We start from the raw sequence: 20,219 nt of genomic DNA, 5'->3' as shown, positions 1-20,219 counted from the left end.
ATTACAGATGACACAAATAAATAATTTAACCAGCTGTGAGAACTGTTCTGATCTCAGATATTTAAGCCTTGTTTTTATAAACTCATGCAGGATACTGCCACGTTATCCCTACTGTTGCCAGCTGTTGTATCAACATTGGTTTAAGGTAAGCATGTTAAAGGTCCTGCTCTCTTCAGCCATCCCTATGCTTTGCTTTGCTTTCTTTATCTTTTACCCTCTGTCTGTCAAGCTGCTGGCTTCTTGTCTGCTATGACAGGTCCTTCACAACAGTAGCAGGACTTATTACTCAGTCCAAGGGAAGAAGAAGAGTTCAACAAACTAGTTAGTCATGAAAGTACAAAGACAGAGGTAGAGTGTATTATATGCTTTTCTCGGGCTTACCTTTGTAAAATCATTTCAAGACTTTGGAATACAGGAAAACCAGCTGGAAGCTGGGACAAAATGCATCAAATAGGCCACAGTATACTGCACTCAAATGGATAACTACATTACATTTTCTCAACAACTATTCCACTGGAATGTGATACATTTGACAACCTCAAACATAAGTGGCCATTTTAAACCGCTGCCATTCTTATCAGGTGAAGATGCTCTGGTGAAGGGTGAGGTGTGCATAGGCTGCATACTGTAGACATAGCTCACTTTAAGACAATGTCATCCCAGCAAAAGCTTCACAGTGCCAATTCCAAAATACATTTCCACACAGGGAAGATGTACTTGGTAGTGTGTGTGTGTGTGTGCGTGTGTGTGTGTGTGTGTCAGCAGGCTACCTGAGGTGGGCGACTTGCTTCTATCCGTGTCAATGGACTGCTGGTTGTCAGAGAGTTCAGTAAGGCCTGCCACAGCCAATGGCAGTCAAGAGGAAGAAAAAGTAGAATACACATAATATGTCAGGTTATTTTAACTTTTTCAGAAGATTGAACAGTAGTCAACTTGGTTGATGTCAGCCACGCAGAGCCCCAAGAAAGAGCTTAAAGTAAAGTTCTTTAATTTTCTACAATCTTTGGTTTATCATCTCTGATTAGCTGAGAAATCAATTCCCACTATTTAATTATGTATTATTACTAATGTCTTAATAATTATATTTGACATTTGCTATTTACCTTTCCCCTGGGAATGTTTCTTTGGATTAATTTAGTCTTCCTGGAGCAGAGTGGCTGAAACCTGATGTGACCTGCACTACAATCTGTTAAATGCATATACTGCACACTTTCATTTTGAATTTCCAACAAAATTGCATTATAATTGTCAACATGTTAACAATTTGGCATCTACACTATGTAGTGCACATCTCATGATAAAGTGGCACATACAATCAAAATACAAGACAGAACAAACACTGATTTAATCAGGATCTGATCAAATCTGATCACATGCACCAAGCACAGGCCAGAATGAGAAGTCCTACCCACTTCCTTTTTAAAAACCACCACAAATGACTAATTTTAGTCAGGCTACAAATGTGAGACTGCTGCGTTCATTAGTGCTTCATTAACAGCCTCGCTGAGTCGTCACAGTTCAAAACATTTTGATTCATTTAATTATTCCTCTTCAGTAAAAGTTTCCAGCCAAACTTCTTAATGCAAATTTCCTTTAATCATTTACACTGGCTTTAAAAATGACTGAAGACATTGAAAGGGACTCTGATTAAACCTTTATGGTTGTATAAAATGAATAGACCTTTGTAATCAACCAAATGCAAACATTTTTGTTTGACTAGTCCCAGTGAGTGACAAGGCTCTATTCACCCCAGGGTGCTTCAGTTAAAATATACATCACATGGCTCATATAATATGTATAACTGCCCTTACTTAACAGACTCAAAGGAGTGGCTCTCTGCAAAGGACATACCGTTGGACATGACTGGAATAGGGCAGTTCTATTTTATATTTTAAAATATAGACATGAAATTTCAATTGCATTCCAATCATCTCTTTGGTTTGTACTTTTGCTTTTAGTTCACGTCATACCTTCCCATTCCTTATGGTGACCATCACCATCAACCTTGTTGTCCTAGTATGTTCCACCAAAACAATTCCCCCCCACCCCCACACACAAACACAGAGTCCCCCAGCCTTTAGGAAGACCCGACTTACTCTGATAGGATGTACGGATCCTTTTCTTTGAATCTGAATATAAGTTAGACAGGCCGCGCATGCAAAACTCTGTCAGGCAGGCCCACATGCCCACATCAGCAGCCACAGAGTCACCAAAAGGTGGAGGAGGAGGAGGAGGAGGGAGGAGGAGGAGGAGGAGGAGGAGGAGGAGGAGAGAGGAGGAGGAGGAGGAGGCAATGTGGAAAGGATGGTGTGTAGGGATAGAAGAGTAAAAAGTGTAAGTAGAGATTTAGGGCAGTGAGAGATGAGAGAAGACAGGGAGGAGGGAAAGAGAAAGAGGTGGTAGAGAGGTGTATAATTAGCATGGGGCAGAAGAAAAGGAGAGGAGGAGGAAACAACGTAAAGAGTAAAGAATGAATTTGAATGTAAAGAAAGATGATGGATGGAGTTAAGATGGTGGGAAGGGAAGGGAGGGGAGGAGAGAGAAGAACACACTTAGAGTGGAAAAGAAAGTGAGAGCAAGCAGCAACTGTGTTAGTGTCAGGAAAGGACAGACAAGATACGCCCGCTAGTGCTACAAACCCCAGAAATGCTGATGTGATCGGTCATTTGCACAAGAAGGAAACTACTGTGCTAGCAGGCAACATATCATTACTTACAAAGCAGCATCAAGATAAATGTACCTACAATAATCAATAATTAAGCATTATTTTATGAAATGAATACACTAAATTTGATTGACATATATAGAGTATACACATACACATATGTGTGGCGACAACAGCTAAAAATGTAGTGCGGGAGGGACAGTAAACTATGTTCTAAAAAAAATTGGAATATTCAAAAAAGAGAAGAGGCCAGCAGCTTAAAGACAGCTTAGCCAGTGCTATTTATTTCGCTTGGCCTTTTGATGGCGTTTTTGTCTTCAGTATTATATCAACTCCAGCATAGCAGGTACTTAAGATCATAATAATACCACCACCTGGGGTACAGAAAAAGTTGCCAGTTTGTTTTTCTCCTTGCATCTCCAAATTGATTTTAAAGACCCAACACAGAAATATTTTTACAAAAGAGGAAGTTGGGAACAATAAGTGCTGTGGCAGTGAATACAAGCACTTACGCAACAGGAAATTAAGTGGCTCTAAAGCCCAATGTCATCCCTCCATCTACAGTAATATCCCCTTCACACAAATCCTGAATACCTGTAAAGCATTCTCAGCTACACTTGTGGGAGTTATGTAATAAGAGAGCTCATTCAGTACTTTAAGTTGCCTAAAGGAGCATCTAAAGCATTAAACCAGTGGAGCTGCTAGGACCTCAAATCCAGAGGTCACCATAGGGTCAAATAAAAAAGGTACAGCTTGTTTTTAGACACTCAACTCTATATGGTGAGACTGAATATCTTTACATTAAGTGTAAATAAAAGCCTTCAGAAACTATCATCAGCCAAGATCAGTAGCAGAGAAAAGAGAGGCAGGGGTCAGGAAGTACGAGATCTCAGTGACTTTTGACTACAGATCTAGGCTCAAGCAGGACTAAAAACAGGAAGGACAGAGAAATCAAATGACAACATGCATAACAATGCCAACGTGGACTGACACGCAGCCTGTTAACATGCACCTCATATTTTAGTGCAGCTCTGTGACAGGCATACTGAGATGGTTGGGTGTTTTGATATTTGTACTGTATGTTATAATGTGAGAGAAACAGAGCAGAGAGAGGGAGGAAGTAAGGTTGGACTGATACAGGTTTTTGAATGCTGATGCCAATATCTTATGTTTGGATTTTACTTGTTGATGGACTATGTTTTGTTCAAATAGCCAATTTGACCCTTTTCCTTTCAACTTCCTCCAAATACATGTGTTTGGTGTGCATCCAAGATGTTTATTTCCATCAGTGTAAAAACTGTTCTACCACAATACAGAAAGTATCCAAAGTAAAGATGTTATTTAATGCTGAATGACCCCTATTACGGTGCAATATGATTATGATCTTTTATATTCTTTAACCAGTGGTGGAAGCAGTATTCAGATCATTTGTCACTTATGTTAGTTATGTTAAAGTAGCCAGATCACACAATAAAACCCTTAATTGCTAGTAAATGTCCTGCATGCAAAATCTTAATTAGAAAAATTACATTATTATAAGAAAAAACGTATCAAAAACTAAAAGTATACAGCCGAACAGCCCCTTTCAGAGTTATATTATTACATACTGTATATCATATTATTGATTTTTTTTTTTTTATTACTGATACATTCATTTGTAACACATACTTTAATGATGTATCTGGTGGAAGTGAAGTTTGCCTTCCTCATATCATGTTGACCAGTTTAAAGTGTAAACATTAGAAACAAATAATATTTTTACATTAAGATTTTCCAATATTTAAACAGGAACCTTAAAATTGTTCCTACAGTAAATATGCTGAGTCACCCTTTGAAAATTGGATAAAAGTAAGAATGATCAAGCTGTCCATAATGTGTAGGAGAAGCCCTTATCCTGATCAAATGATTTTGATTGATTGAGTGCTTGAGAGCAGTGGAAATACAGGAAATAAAATCAAAACCACATGCATCTCTGATTTTAGGTTACTCATTAAAGCTAAATCAGATTTGCCTAATAGATCAGTCTAACCTTAGAAAGAGAAACAGAGGAAGGAGACAGACAAAATAGGAAGAAGAAGCACCAGGAAAGATAACGAGAGGACAGGAGAATAGAAAATAGATGATTATCTGGATGTAATGAAAACATTTTTGACACATTACTGTGTGGCTGCTCAGAGAGTGTTAGGTGCATACGTGCATGTGTGTGTGACCCGGATCCCAAAGGTGTGTATGTGCGCTACCTGATGTGGACTGTCTGTTCCTGCGTGGGGAGCGGGTAAGGCGCTGGTATGGATCCGCGGCTCCATATAGATCCAGTGTCGACATACACAAAAGGATGGTTTTCTGCAAGTAATCCACCACTGCTAGGCCATTGCAGTTCCCAAACGCCAAACTGGACAGACACGGACACAGCAAGGTTATTCTCATTGACATTAAAGGTGCTATATGTAGCACTATCAAACTATCAAATTAACTGTGACATTTGGGTATAATTACTGTCAACAAAAGGTCTTTATCTCACTGCTCTTGCTGTTGTCTTTGAATATGAATACCAGTTTTCCATAAGCCCCATTGCCTCTGGCTTCACTGATCATTTTTTTAATGTTTGTTTTTGTACAAAAGACGTTCCACTCAATTGGGCCCTAACCAGAATTAGACAATGTTCACAACATTTGGCTCCATCTGTGGTCTTCCTGGCAATCTGACAAAAATGCTACAATAAGTGAGGCGAATGCATCAATGTCATTCAAACTGGCTGCTGCCCGGTCATTTATTGCTATACTGTGTCCACCATGCAGATGTCTGGATCACTTTATATTAATGTCTGTCGCATGGTCAGTTAGTTCAGGTTCGTGAAAACAGCAATCATGTCAGTCTTTGATTTGGAAAATCTTTGACATGTGTTTTAAAGAGCTGATTATCATGGCGTCTACGTAAACAACCATTTTAATATCACAAACATGATTATGCATTTGAAATCACTCAAAATAACACTAGAAAACCAACAATTGCAAAGGCAGCAGTGGCCAAATCCCGCTTGAGCCTCACAACACAAACAGAAAAAAGACATCACAGAGCACTACAACATTCACGGATCAAGGCTGAAGGCTTGACAGCTAAAGAAAAATGGTGGTAAGGAAAAGCCTGCCATCTGTGTTATTGTTACAATCTCCCACGTTTTACTCTCTATTTCAGAATTTCCAAAAGGATTTTAGTCAGTTGAATGCAAATAGCACCACTACCCTTACAATTGTACAGACCTTGATTAGTTTGACATACATAGAGCCAAGAGAAGACTAATCCCATTGAGGAGCTGCAACATCAGAAATTAGTAACTTGAAACTTTAGCTTTCGGTGAGGCCTCTTCTTGCATTATGCAAATATATACTGTAAATGATACAAAACATTTTAGTATGACTTGTAATGAACAACAGTGAAACTATCCTTTGGTATTCACATGTGTGCCATGAAGGTGACCAGAGGGGACAGCCTCGTGCCTTTGTGGTGCCTTTAGTAATGTGTAAAGACATTAGTGTGGCATTGATTTATTACTGATGAAATTGTTCTTCTGGAGCCTTTGTGTAATGTGTTTTTCTGTTCCTGTTTACCACTGTGTTGTAGTGTAATGCTTCTTTTGTCAGTTATATTATCTGCACTGTCACCACTGAAACTTTCAAAAGAACAGGAAAAAAAGGAAAAAAATATATAATTAAACAAAACAAATCTATTTAATCAACTCTATTCAAGCTGTGAATAGCTTTAGAAGCGAGAGGCAAATGATGGCCCTGCCTTGATCCATATTGATCTTTTTTGAAAGAGCTGTGATTTTATTGGTTTCTACTAAAAGAACTTCTACAGTATTCACAGCAAAGCCATTCAAGGGGTCTTAAAGCACTCAGGAAGTTAATCAACTTCTCTTAAGCACAGACATCATTTTTCAAAACTGAAATAAATTAAACAACTCTATTACTCATGTCAATCAGTTACTTTACAAAGTATTACAATTATATTGAATATATAATGAAAGAAGGATAAAAGCGACAGAAAGGAGACAGAAGAAGACAGACAGAACTGATAATGTGCTAGCCCACTAGCGGCTTGCCGCAGGCTCAGGAGTCCGGTAGTATTCTATCTTAAATTTAGATTTGGCAAGTTCGGAATGCATGTATGCACACAGTGCTAGGGCTGAGTAGCGCATTCAATTTTTTCAGGCACCGGCCGAATTGCCTCCTTAGTATCGAATATAAAAAAAATATTTGTTGTTCAATACCAAATTTAAATACCTCAGCGTCAGTGAGCCAATAAGCATGCAGCATGCTTCTACCAACATCTCATCATGCTGAGAATAGGCTGTGTAACGTTACATCGGCAGGAGACAGGAAGGAAAGCTTTACGTTACACACAGAGACAGGGATCACGTAGAAGGAGCTGAAAAATAAATAAAAAGATTTGTGCCGCAATGCGTAACGTTGTCATTTCTTTTTGTTTTAAATGGATTTTAGGAACCGGTAACAAAGTCACAATATTGGTACTGGTACCAATATCGAAATTTGGTTAACGACCCCCAGCCCTACACAGCGCAGTGATGAAAGCTTAATGCAGGCAACTTGTGGGCTGTCACCAAGCTCTGCCTGTGCGAAGACACCAATTTTGATATTGACTGTACCGTACTATTCCACAGTCCCCCAACCCCCCATCCCAATATCCAAATGCATTTCAGCCCTTACTCTTTATAATGGTATAACAGGGTTTATTAACTACAGGCATTAAAAGCAACAAAAGTTACCTAGTATTGTACCCTTATACCGTTAATTAACAGTTCAATGTTAATTGTCTCCAGCCACTTTCAACCTGCCCTCACCAACTTCCAGGATTTTTGCCTACAGTTAAGACGTTGATTAAGACTGCCTCAGTCTTTCTGGCTTTTTATTGAGTAATAAACTCTTTTGATTGTTTTATTTAAGTTACAGCTTTAGAGTCTTGCATTTTGGGTCCAGCAAAGAACATTTGTTATGACAATGCTTTTTTTGACAGCACTATAAAGCTGAACATTTTGGTAAATTCAAGCTACCATGGCAACAGTCTCGCATTGCCAGACCTTCCTCCAAAGGGCTGCGGGGAAAGGTCTGGTGAGTCCACACAGCATTTCGGGATGGGAAAAAAAAGTGTTCTGGTTTATTGCCATTTCTTTAAACCAATCACAGTCATCTTGGGCCAAATGCCGCACGGAGCCTCTGTGCTGTTGCAAAATAGCCTATAGCTTGTTTTGGTGGAACGTGTGTACGTTCAAAGTTTGTTGTTTGTTGTTCGTGCAACAGAAAACTCAGAACAGATAGTCTAGCTAGCTGTCTGGCTCTCCCCTGCAGAGATCTGAGGAGCATTTAACCATAGTTCTCATAAATCCACCAATGTTTAAAATGTCAACACAAAGAAAGCGGAAAGTAAAAAACATCCGGCTGATTAAAATCCATTAAAAATGCTTTCAAAAAGCTTTGTCCAAAACTATAATTAAACTATAATTTAAATAATTTTGGGATTGCTGTCCCAAGTTCAAACCAGCAAAGATATGGAACCACCGATCAGCACCATTGATAAATAATGAAAAACTGCATTGTCCATATTCCCAATCAAGCCAGACAAATGAATAGTCACCCAGATGGATATTTAGACCAGCAGAGAGAGAAACTGTCATGCATCTGGAGACTTACAGGCCATAGGCAGAGTTGATGTCCAGGCTGGTGATCTGTTGCGGAGGTTCTCCATCTGCCCACAGCAGCTGGATAACCAGCTCTGCTTGGTAGCCAGGAGGGACCCGAACCATCCTGTCCTTCACCCTGAAGCAGACATAAAGAAAAGGAGTTTAGAGTACTGTGTAATATACATACAGTACTTAGTAAGAAAGATGCACACAAAATGTTTTCCTTCTCTCATTAAAATTCAACGGAAAAGTGTCAATACCTAACAGTTATGCCCCAGAACACAGTGGTGAGTTCACAGTGACCTTGATCTTTGACATCTACAATCTAAACTGTTTATCCTTGAGTTCAAGTAGATGTTTGTGTGACAAATCTGAAATAATTCATAATGCCTGCTGAATTATTAATTGAAAGAGGAAGGTCATTGTTCTCCTTTTTCAAGTTTGATTGTTTTTCTATTTAATAAAATATTTAGTTTGGTAACAAACAACGAAGACAGAGTGTGTTATGGTTTCAGTTTTGTTCTTGCTTCTTTTTTGCATTTGTTGCTTTCTGTTGTTCTCTGTGTTTCCTTCCTTGTGTTGTGTTCCCTTTTGTTCCTTGTGAGTGTCTGTATGTTCTGTTTCCTGTTTTATTTTGATAGTCTAGTTTCCTGTGCTGTCTTGTCTCTAGTTTTACTACCTGCCTTGTGTTTCCCGTCTCTGTGATTGTCCGGCCGCCCTGATGGGATTCACCTGGTGTGTCATCTGTTCCTCGTTTGCTCGTTACCTCTTGTATTTAACCTCTGTGTTCCCTTTGTCTCTTGTCAGATCCTTTTGTACTACTCCTGTATTACTCATTTTGCATGTTTTTTTCTCATTCTATTTTTGTTAATAAATCCTGGTTAAACTATCTCCTGCCCGCTTGCCTCATTTCTGCGTCTGGGTCCTCACTCCCGTGGTTGCATCATAGTGTCTGTTTCACTAGCTACTTGTTTTACTGATATTTTTGACAAACAATTCCTAGAATACTGCAAGACCAAAGAGAAGTATTAAAACATATGTATTTGTTTTAGAGAAACTATGGTGTGTGTGTGTGTGTGTGTGTGTGTGTGTGTGTGTGAGGAGATCTTACTTAAGGCAGGGATTGCTGTCTTTGTTACCCTCAGTTGTCCCACTGCCGGGGCTAGCTGCGTGTTGGTGGTGGGGTTGTGGTGAGTGGGAGCCGGACTCTGTGAAGCAGGGATTGTTTTCATTCTCGGATGGAGAGATGACGTCCTCCGCCTCACACTGTAAGCGCACCTCTAGTGACTGAGGATGAAACAGATACAAAAATATGGATTCGTCTACCTACCATAGTAGCTAACTAGTCACAATAACTACATTCAATCCTGTAACCATAAGAATACAGTGAACTACATCCAACTGAAAGTGTTATGTGGATACAGGTTTCCTGACAATGTTGGATAGTCATGAGCAGAATTTCCATTAGATCTTCCTGTAATAAAACACAAAGCTTGGCTCATATCATATATTTCTAAAAGACACTTAAGACTTAGAGCTGGAGTTTGTTAAAATTACATTGGACGCTACTTACATTCCTTATAAATGCACCAGGATGTCTATCCTTTTATTTGATTGTCATCTCACTCACCACTATCTGAGTGTTGGCATCATATTTGCTGAAGCGATACAGGATGATGTGGGCTGAGATGCCAACCACACAGAAGATGCGACTCTGGGGGCACCAGCTGACCATCTGTATAGCAAAGGGGTCATCCTCCACCAAATCAGCCGCCCTGCCCTCACTTGGCTTTGGCTTCATGAACGCTTTGGAGGTCTTCAGCTTGTACAACATCTGTAGTGTGACTGGTTAGAGTAATGGTTAATTTTGGTGAAAATATTGTAAAAGCAAAATGTACTGGAAATGCACTTGCAATTGTGGTATCACGCAGCAATTAGCCCTGCATTGCCAGACATATCTCCTCAGCCAGACTGAGTATAGTCTGTCTGAACAATTAAACATTCTGCTAATATATTGTTTGTATTTACTTTAAACATTCCCAATCGTCTTGAGCCCCAGACGCAGCGACGATGCCTTTGCAAAATAGTGGAAGAGAAGAGCTGGACGGCAGACATTATACCCAACCTGTACATCTGGTAGCAGGACTTCTAAGCAACCGGTATATAGCAAGAATGTTAAGCCTAGGCATATGATGCAGTGCAAGTAAATGTCATTCACAGACCACAGCTGTCATTAATTAAAATTTCTAAGATGTTGAAAAAAACCACACATTTACGCGCTGAGTCTTTGTTGTTACCCATATGTAAGTGTTACAATGGGCCAAGTCCCTTATTTGGTCTAGAGCATCTAATGACAATGGTGCTTTTCATTTGCTCAGAGCCCATGGCAAATCACCAACCACAAAATTCATGAAAAAATATTGCTTATTCAAGCAAGCTGTACAACATGTATTACTTCAGTATAGCTCATGAAGACAGAAAAGCTTAGAGAAGACTTACTTGCTGATGCGTCCCAAAACTTAATTGATCCGTCAGCATGTCTGAACAAAGAGAGCGATTAGGTATTCCATTAGTCCAAATAAATGTGCTTAATTACTCCAACAATGGATCAGGAAATGAAGGGAAAACATTGCATTTAACCTTGCTCCCTTACTTCAACACCACAAATTCCCAACTGTAATAAACGTTACAGCTACCGGAATCTTAAAAATTGGACAGTGACTTTTTTCTGATTTTAAATCCTAACAGCTTGGGTTAATGGTAACCATGTATTTGGCCTTTATGTAGCTTCAAATATTGCTGTCAATGTTTCTGGCTTACCCTGTGATAATGATCTCTGGGTAAGTGTGGGAGCCTAACGTCCATGTTCCTCCCCCGACTGGCCACTCCTGACATGGTTACAGACAGTGATTATTTAAAAAAAACAGCAACAATCATATCTATTCTAACATACAGACGTGGACTGTACTGGTCAAAATGACTCATTAATAATAACCCATCACTTGTTTACAAAGTCACACCATTTTACAGCACCTTTTTTTTTTTAAGAGTTTACCAAAATCACTTTAAACATTACTATCAAGATTTTCAGATTATTTTGTTTTTACTTGCATTTAATTCTACTTGTTAAAACATCGCAAGTGAAAGTAATTGCGAATACATCACAAAAGGCAGGTATTCCTCCCTCATATTTTCCCTCCCTTACCTTTTGGCTGTAGCCGGTCTTCTTATGTTTAACTCCTATCGAGTAGAGGATGGGTATAATGTCGGGCGGACAGTCTGCAAAATAGGCAGTGCAGGTAACTGGAGACTCATGGATGTCCATAGGGTAAGGATTCTCAAAGACAGGGAAGCTGCAAGATACATATGATGAAGCATATGTTACGGTGTAGTATAATGTATGCCACTATGGCAAAACGAGCAGAAAAGAAAACGTGGTCTGTTCACAATGTACACAACATTTTCTGTAAATTCATTAAAATCAAAAGATTTACCCATTAAGTTTGCATACTTCCACCTTGAAAAATTGAATTGCAAGGGGAACTGAATTACAGGGTCAGCACTAAAATGGAAAACAATTTGTTAAATCCCCTCTTTATTAATATCGCTGAAAGATTTACAGGAGTGCTACTGTAATGATGTACACATTACAAATACTAATTAGTCCTTGGTCAGTAAACTTTACTGTATGGTAATGGTGCATATTGGGCATCAGCTATCAAATCTACACCCTCTAGGTGCACGCCACTGACGTAGTAAGCCTCATCAGGATAACAGATTTAATTAGGTAACCCAGTTAACTAGGCAACCTAATTTAAAACCCTCAGCCCTACTCACATTGAAGGCCTAATTTATAGTGTGTTGCTGCTATTCAAATGCATCCCCTGGCCTTAGGTGTTAATCTGTCACAACTGCACAACATCAGCACCTTTCCCCTTCACTTTCATTCCTTCTAATAGTGATAACAAGTCAATTTAACTGGAGTGGAAGCATTTCCCCCCAAGACCAATGTGACATGTCTTTATCCAAAGGATAACAACTGACCTCCTTTCTCCCTGAAGTATAGATACAAGTGACAATGGTTAGATCTCTTTCATGTCATTAGACTGTGACAGGCTTATGGATGAATTGTACAAGTAGTGTTTTCCCTGGTGTGATGTCATGTGTGATATCATCTACTGTCAAAAGTTGACATGTGATGAAAGGAGTCTTATGGTCACATGCAGCTCAGCAGCTGGAAGGTGTGTTTATGGGAAACATACTTGCTCTGTGTCAGATCCACCACGATTAAGTCCTTCTCCAAAAGCACCACCACTGCGTAAGGTTCCTGGACCTCTGTAAGATACAAAGCCAAACTGAAGAGAATAAAGCTTAATCCATATTTACATCAGTTACAACCACACATAAAAATAAATCTTCAGACGATAATATTTCATTCATCTAAAGCCCAGCTTTATGGCTCTCGAGAAAAATGTCCAATCCAAAGATAACTTTTGTTTTTGCCTCTGATCAAAACTCTCAATTGAAAAAAGGATGATTACATTAAAGTCTAAAATGTCACAGACACAGTCACAGTTGCTGAATTGCTCAGGTTGTTTGACAACATTGGATGCTGTTTTAAATACTTTTACAGAATTCTCTATCCTGTGAAAAATATTTAACCTGCTACAACAAAACATTTTATAATCTATTTTCTGAGTAGAATGTTTAATCTAAGGGATGACAGAAGAGTATTTGAGGACTCTCAACTTTTCTAATAAAAGTTTGACTCGTTTGTAATTTTTAAGGAAACCGTGTTGTATTTGTGACCTAGTTGTAATTAAAAGATTACATAAGATGCACACCTAGGGCTAACTGTACTCACTGAGGATAACACATTCACCTTATTAGATGTGGAATTCTGACTTTTCAGTTGTTTGGTTTGTGCATTGATTCTTTTAAATTACTTTTAAATGCCTAAAGCAAGGCAAACATATTCAACTCCATCGTATTGTTATGTCTGCAGAAAACTATACTATATTTAAAATAGAAGGCTTTGTGCATGACTTTTCAAACCATCAATCACAGCTGAATCCAGAAAATACGACACTGGTTTTGTCATTGTCTTTGTATGCACTCACCGTTGTTATAAGGAGTCTCGCAGAGTGCCATGAACTCTACAATAGGATAGTCCATCTCCAGCACAGTAATGGCCTTGCCGTGCATGATGGTTAACGTTGGCCGCCGCCCTGCCTTGTCATATGAAAGACCGCCAGAGAAGATAACAAAAGGCTCGCTGTTGTGGAGGGAGAACAGGAATCAATTAATCAGTTAATTAAACAAAAGGTTAAATCATTAAAAGACATGTATGTTGCTTATAAACTATAAGTATATAATTACTTAGTGAAAAAATGAATAAATAAAATGTATATTTACCTATAAATCAAATATTTTGTTTGGCAATTCCCTAATCTATTGATTTAAAACCGCATTACAATTAAAATGTGCAATTTCATATACCACTTCCCTTGAGCACATTTTAAAGGGCTACAATCATAAAATAATGTTTTATCAAAAACTTAAACTTTTTTTGCTTCTAGTGGTTGCTTTCAACATCAAAAAGTGAAGTGTCATAAGCTACCTCCTTGTTGATTCACTGCAGTATGAAATAACCACAGGATGAATCTCCCCATGATTGTATTCAAATCATAGTTCAGTGTAATCAGGAAACTTAATTAAATCAGACAATATGGATCGTAATATCTTAATTTTTACATTTTTGCACATTTTAGCATATTATGTAAGCAGTTGCACATTTTTGTTCCCCCATCCTGTACATATTCAAATATTTGTTCTTTTTACTTATTCGTATTATTATTTCATGTATATTGTATGTATGCATGTTTTTCCTAGTATTTCATTTATATTTATATTTTGTGCTTTGTGACTGATTTTGCTGCTGTAACACAGGAATTTCCCATTTTTCTTGGGATCAATAAACATCTATATCTATCTATCTATCTATCTATCTATCTATCTTTTCTATCTATCTATCTATCTAATATTGCTTAAAAAGCAGATACCTGTTCCTTGAGGTCTTGTACTCCACTTTAAGTATGGGTTTACACGACTCCTTCCTCCCATCCTTCTGTATCTTTCCTACATTAGAGGAAATAGCAAACGAGTGGACATTTCAAGACAATACCACAATTACTGTAAACATCTTGAGCAGGATACTTTCTGTATGAAATTATACTGGTGTCAGCTCCTCTTGTGTGACAATTCAATTTATAAAATCATAAGCATACTGTTAGCACATTTCAAATACCCACAAGAGAAAAGAATGGAAAGGTAAACTGCCACCTGAAACATTGCCGGAAATTGCAAAATTATAGTGAAGTTATGTAAATAATGGTCAATGGTCTTGAAAAGCAAAGCACTGCCACATTAAAAAAAGCACAACATTTTATACAATGAACTAACAAAAGAGAAACTATGTGTATATTATTATACAACTATCATTGTATGTTTTTGTTTACCTTTTTCCCTCATGTTATTCATTTTATTTAGCATAACATACTCCATACTTGCTTTATTCAATAGATGACTGCATCACTTCAAACTCCCAACTCTTTTTCTCCACAGCTGTAATTATAATGTAATTAGTACTAGTGACCGACCACTGACCATTATTAAACTGACAATGCCATAGTTCCAGCACTAGAACTCTACTTGGAAAAACAATAAGTGCTTCAGCAGTTACAACTTTCTACTTCACTTTCAGACTGTGTACTGTGTTTCCAATTCTTCTGTTTAGAAACCGACAGACCATTGTGAGAGTTAGCGCATAACAGAGTTATATTTGTCCTGCTTCACATGATGAAATGATTATGTTTTTTCAATATAAAGAAGCCTCAGCTTAAAGACAGAGGGACCTTGGGTTTTACCTCATTGGCAAAGTGCTCCAAACAAAAGCCTTTCTAAATAAAAAATGTAGTAAACATTAAAAAAATAAAATTTCATAACTGTGAGACTTACAAAATGGAACACAACAATTTCAAATAGTGCCCTAAAGATAGATCATATACAACTTGAAGAAATAAAAAAGCATGTCTATAATAATTCTACTAACCACTTGTGACCACATTACCATCATTATCATTCATTTACTGTATTTACTGCCTTTACAGCTCAAATTGTTATTTCTTAACTGTATTTCTAAACACAATTGAAAGTTTTTTTCTATAATAGCAGGTAATTTGGCTCTGTGATTAATGAAGAAAAAGCACAGGACGTTGACAATGGAGACCAGGGTTTGTGCTCTGCATCCCCCGTTTTTTGGGAAAAGGTTGCTAAAAGACATTGGAAAGAAAGATTACGGTTTGGGTCAAATATTGATGAAGTTGGGTGCCAGGTAAGCCCAGTTGGTAGAGCGGTCACCCATATACATGTATATATATATATATACATATACATATATATATATATATATATATATATATATATATATATATATAGGTTTACTCCTTGATGCAGCGGGCCTGGGTTTGACTCCGCCCTGTGGCACATTGCTGCATGTCATTCCCTCTTTCACTTCTTCAGCTGTCCTGTCATTAAAGACCTAAAATGCCCAAATATTAATCTGAAAAAAAAAATATTAATAAATATTGATAAAGTCAACATCCCTTGTGATTTAAGTCAACTTTGTAGACACAATAATCATGGTTTAGTTGCCAGGAACGGATATCGTAGTGAAAAGAAATGGAATATGTGACAGTGAAAACTTTGCAGACATGTTAAGAATTAAGATGTATTTACTAGCAATACAAAGTGTTGTCATTATATAATACAATGTGGGGGCCACTTGTGATTTCAGGTGCTTTTCAGTTGTTTACACATTGCTTCTCACGCACAAACTCTATCAGGCACAGTGACTTATCATCACTGATAAGGCTCAAAAGCACCGGATTACACACTGAAATGTCAAAGCAGCAGTAAGGAAAGAGAAAGGGAATAGGAGAAAAATAGCAGTGAATGGCAAGCCTCTTGGTAATGCTTTGATATGGGTTGAACCCACAGGTGTATAAAGAAACATAACGTGTCAGGGTAACATGCATTTATTGTTACGTCAACTTTTTACTATATAATATGAATTCTGAACCTAAAATCATAATTTTCTTTAAGTTTGCTGAGATTAAATCATAATGACTAACTGCAAGACAGGATGACCAACTAATTTCTAGTTGATTACAATCTCACCTCATGACTATAATCCTGTAATTTTATATTGTCAATTTCTATGCACCCTGTCTGTTATTGCTCACTGTGTTTTTGTTGTCCTATTTTTTCACGTTTCTTTTCAATCAGTTGTCTTTCCTCTAAAAACAAATGTATTTGCTTCCTTTTCTGCTCTCTCCGTCTCCCGTGTCCTATCACCACGTAACCATTGCTCTCCTCCTTCTTCTCTTCAGGTTAGAAAGCAGTCCACATTAATTTTTGCAAACAAATACAGACCCAAAGTGCACATTAAAACTAAAGTGACACAGTATACAAAGTACCCAGTACCTCCAACACAGCAAGTTGGATTTACATGGATCCCAGTGTATACAGGATGTCCAGCTGGTCTTGGACTATAGATTTGCCTGCAGTAACAATGTCGTTGCCATGCCAGATATTGAACCCATTTGGATCATCATCATCTTCTTTTTTCAGGACACACAAAAAAAAACTGTCCATAGCACAATACAAAACATAACAAAAGACAGACAAATACTAAACAAAACACATACAATAAGAAATGACTATAACGGTCGGAGTTCCACAATACACAGAGTATCCAAATATTAGCATATTATAAATAATACAAAAAGAAGCACAAGGCTGGATGATTGGTGTGGCTAATGGCTTTTCTGTGCATTTCTACTTCCTTACCAGAGTAAGTGGTAATACAATTATTCTATGTTTTCAGTGAAGTGCTCCTACAGCAGGTTCAGAGCAAAGTGGACAGCAGGCCTCTTGTTTTCCTCTCGCTCAGAGAAAGACATCTGAACACAACAGATAGCACGACTAGTGACAGCAGCATCCAGCAAGCAAACCAAAGACAATGATACAAAGGGAATGTGAGCACTGAGACATTTACATGACGATGGCAAATCTCCACAGATGTGATTGGTTTGGTGGTGTGACGATTGGCTGCAATAATCAGCTCATTATATGATCTATTTTGGAACAGAATAAGTACATTTATATACTATTAGAACATAAGGAGACTGCTTGATCTCAATAAGATGACATGTTTACTAGAGACGAGCCGGACACTCGGCTGAAACGAGTATCCGGTACGGATAAAGCACTTTTGCCAAATACAAGTATTATACGAGTAATACGAGTCAATATCTGTGCTCGGATTAAATGAAAATTCGAATTGGGTAGCGGTCTAGCGGACTGTGTCTGCGTGCTGTGATAGTCACAGCACCCCTCCTCTACACACACGCTCTGCTCACTCACACACACACAGAACACGGAGAAGTGAACAGCGCTCTCTCTCTCCCTCTCCCTCTTCCTCAGTCACTCAGGTCTGCGGGTTTTTCCGTCAACGTTTAGGGTTTCTTCAGCTTCAGGTTGGTTTTTTACTTTGGTTTGTAGTACTTACTTTACCAGTAGATTTCTGGTAAACGTGGGGTTTGTTCAGACATAGTGATGGTAGAATGTCACTTGCGTAGCGTCTCTGCCGTCGGAGTTTTTTTTTTTTTTTAAACCTCTGCTGGTTTTAATTTATTCAATCTATTTGATCCGTAAAACACAGTACCCCCCGACCCCTCTCTCTCTTTCTCTCTCTTTCTTTCTCTCTTCCTCTCTCTCTCTCATTCCGTGTCTCTCTCTTACTCACACACACACACACAAAGACACACAGACACACACACACACACACACTCACACATACCTGGTGTGGAATAAAAAAAAAAAAAGAACCAAAAACAAACAAAAAATCACACTGATCATAAAAAAATTAAAAGTTAAAAAAATAATCTTATATTGAGTATGAAAACTCCTACTACTACTACTCCTTTACTACTACTATATTCGTCGTTGCAAAACTTGTTTTGTATATAGTTTGTTTGTTACCATGAAAACACCATTGATCTGAAGCTCAATGCTGATGCTGTCATGTAAATAGTTTTCTAATCAGCAATAAATATAACAATTTCTGATCAACCCATATCAATTTCATGCTTAATATAATGTACCAGTTAAAGCCCCGTCCATTTCAAGACAATCCGACCCACTTACGAGTTAAATCCTGTCCCCTTCTGGGTTAGGCCCCGCCCAGTCCGAGTACAGATACAGATACAGATAATTCATGTGGTAAACAGATACAGATACAGATACAGATAATGCTGTACTCGCTCATCCCTAATGTTTACTCTTTCTTTCATTCTCGCCCTGTGTAATGCCAAATATCTGACAAACATCTGGCCCTGTCCCTATTAATCATTGCCGAGGTGCTTTCCTCTTGCCTTCCTGTTGCGTGATTTTGCTTGTGATCACAGACTACAGCAAGGGGTTGTTTATCTGACAAGGTCAGCATGCCCTGACAGTGCACCCACTACATCAGAATAGGAGAGAAACAGAAATAGAGCTAGTCAGAGTGGATATAATTAATTACATGTGGTGAAAAAGTCTTCCAACAAATCCAGTGTGAGGTATTTTTTATCTAACAGCCAACTAAAGTAAAGTGGAAATGACAAAGATCACATTTCACATTCTAAATGTGCAGACACTATGGAAGTTAATCTGTTTCATCAGGTTTTGAAATTAAAAAGCCATTGAATTTCTAGCACTGGATATTTATGCATTGAAATTATGTACCTGAATGTTTTGCCTCTGGAGCTTTATAACGCTGAAAGACAGATAACCGCAGGTTCCCGTTTATCTTATATGGATAATTGTGTTTTGTTACTAAAATAAACGCCTCTCGTCCATGAGTCTATTGAGAGAGCGCCAGCTGACAGCGGGGTCTGTGAGCATCCCGGGCCGGCCAAGTGAGTGATCCCGCAGCCACAAGCTGGCTGTCACGTCAGACTGGAGTTTCTCAAGACCGACAACATTGGAGCAAATGTGCAATTGGCCATACATTTTCGTAAAACTGCCCATATTCAAACTCTACAGAGTTGATTTCTTGCATAAAAAAGTCTCAAAAGTGAATTTGAAGATGAAATAGAAGGCGGAAATTGTAAAAAGTTTCCAGTTGTTGGCTGCAGCTAATATGGCACCCTCCCGATATAGATCCTAGAATTGACTGCTTTTCCTTGGGTTCCCGGATGTTAACACTACATTGTCAAAACATGAATTTTGAATTGTTGAATTGTATACATTGTATTTTGCATCTGAATGTGGTATATTGTATTTTTTTACTTTGAATTTTTGATTCTGAATTTATGAACTTAAAAAATAAATAAATAAATAAAGGCGAGAATTAGTTGTTGAAATTTTGAAGGGTAAAAAAAGGGTAAAAAATGTAGGTACATTATTTCAATGCATCAATATTCAGTGCTAACAATTTAATGGCTTTTTAATTTCAAAATCCGATGAAAAAGATTTACTTCCAAAAGCCACCTGGCAATGAGCTTGGTTTGAATAATACTCGAGTTGGTGGCTGGTTACTGGCTGGAGTGCTCAGCACTCACTCAACACCCCACCCACAATGATATCATCGTCCATCACGATGTTTCACTGTGGACATTGGCATATGCCAATTCAGTTGACACACTGCTGTGTGTGTTTTAATTTGCAGAAAATGCCTTTCCTTTATACAGTAGGTGCTATATACAACATGCAGAGTCTGGGCCGGGATTACCTGTAACCAGCTCTCACTTC

General features: G+C 38.2%; 1 protein-coding gene across 14 annotated transcripts in view; it reads right to left on the bottom strand.

Moving 5' to 3' along the window:
• Positions 1-20,219, bottom strand: part of LOC116698049 (syntaxin-binding protein 5-like) — an 83,601-nt gene that overhangs the window by 28,154 nt on the left and 35,228 nt on the right. For 8 of the 14 annotated variants that reach the window (XM_032529779.1, XM_032529783.1, XM_032529780.1 and 5 more), the window contains exons 8-19: positions 14,426-14,501; positions 13,484-13,638; positions 12,626-12,698; positions 11,569-11,716; positions 11,184-11,251; positions 10,863-10,903; positions 9,994-10,208; positions 9,475-9,650; positions 8,374-8,499; positions 4,906-5,057; positions 2,097-2,165; positions 771-836 (exon numbers count right to left, since the gene is read on the bottom strand). In XM_032529779.1, coding sequence (XP_032385670.1) covers positions 771-836; positions 2,097-2,165; positions 4,906-5,057; positions 8,374-8,499; positions 9,475-9,650; positions 9,994-10,208; positions 10,863-10,903; positions 11,184-11,251; positions 11,569-11,716; positions 12,626-12,698; positions 13,484-13,638; positions 14,426-14,501 — 1,365 coding nt within the window. The remainder of the gene's footprint in view (positions 1-770; positions 837-2,096; positions 2,166-4,905; positions 5,058-8,373; positions 8,500-9,474; positions 9,651-9,993; positions 10,209-10,862; positions 10,904-11,183; positions 11,252-11,568; positions 11,717-12,625; positions 12,699-13,483; positions 13,639-14,425; positions 14,502-20,219) is intronic. The other 6 variants (XM_032529781.1, XM_032529785.1, XM_032529787.1 and 3 more) reach the window with 1 other exon arrangement.

Source organism: Etheostoma spectabile, chromosome 11 (genome assembly GCF_008692095.1).
Source record: "Etheostoma spectabile isolate EspeVRDwgs_2016 chromosome 11, UIUC_Espe_1.0, whole genome shotgun sequence".
NCBI lineage: Eukaryota > Metazoa > Chordata > Actinopteri > Perciformes > Percidae > Etheostoma > Etheostoma spectabile.
The sequence above is the reverse complement of the archived record's forward strand: the minus strand, read 5'-3'. Positions and strand labels throughout refer to the sequence as shown.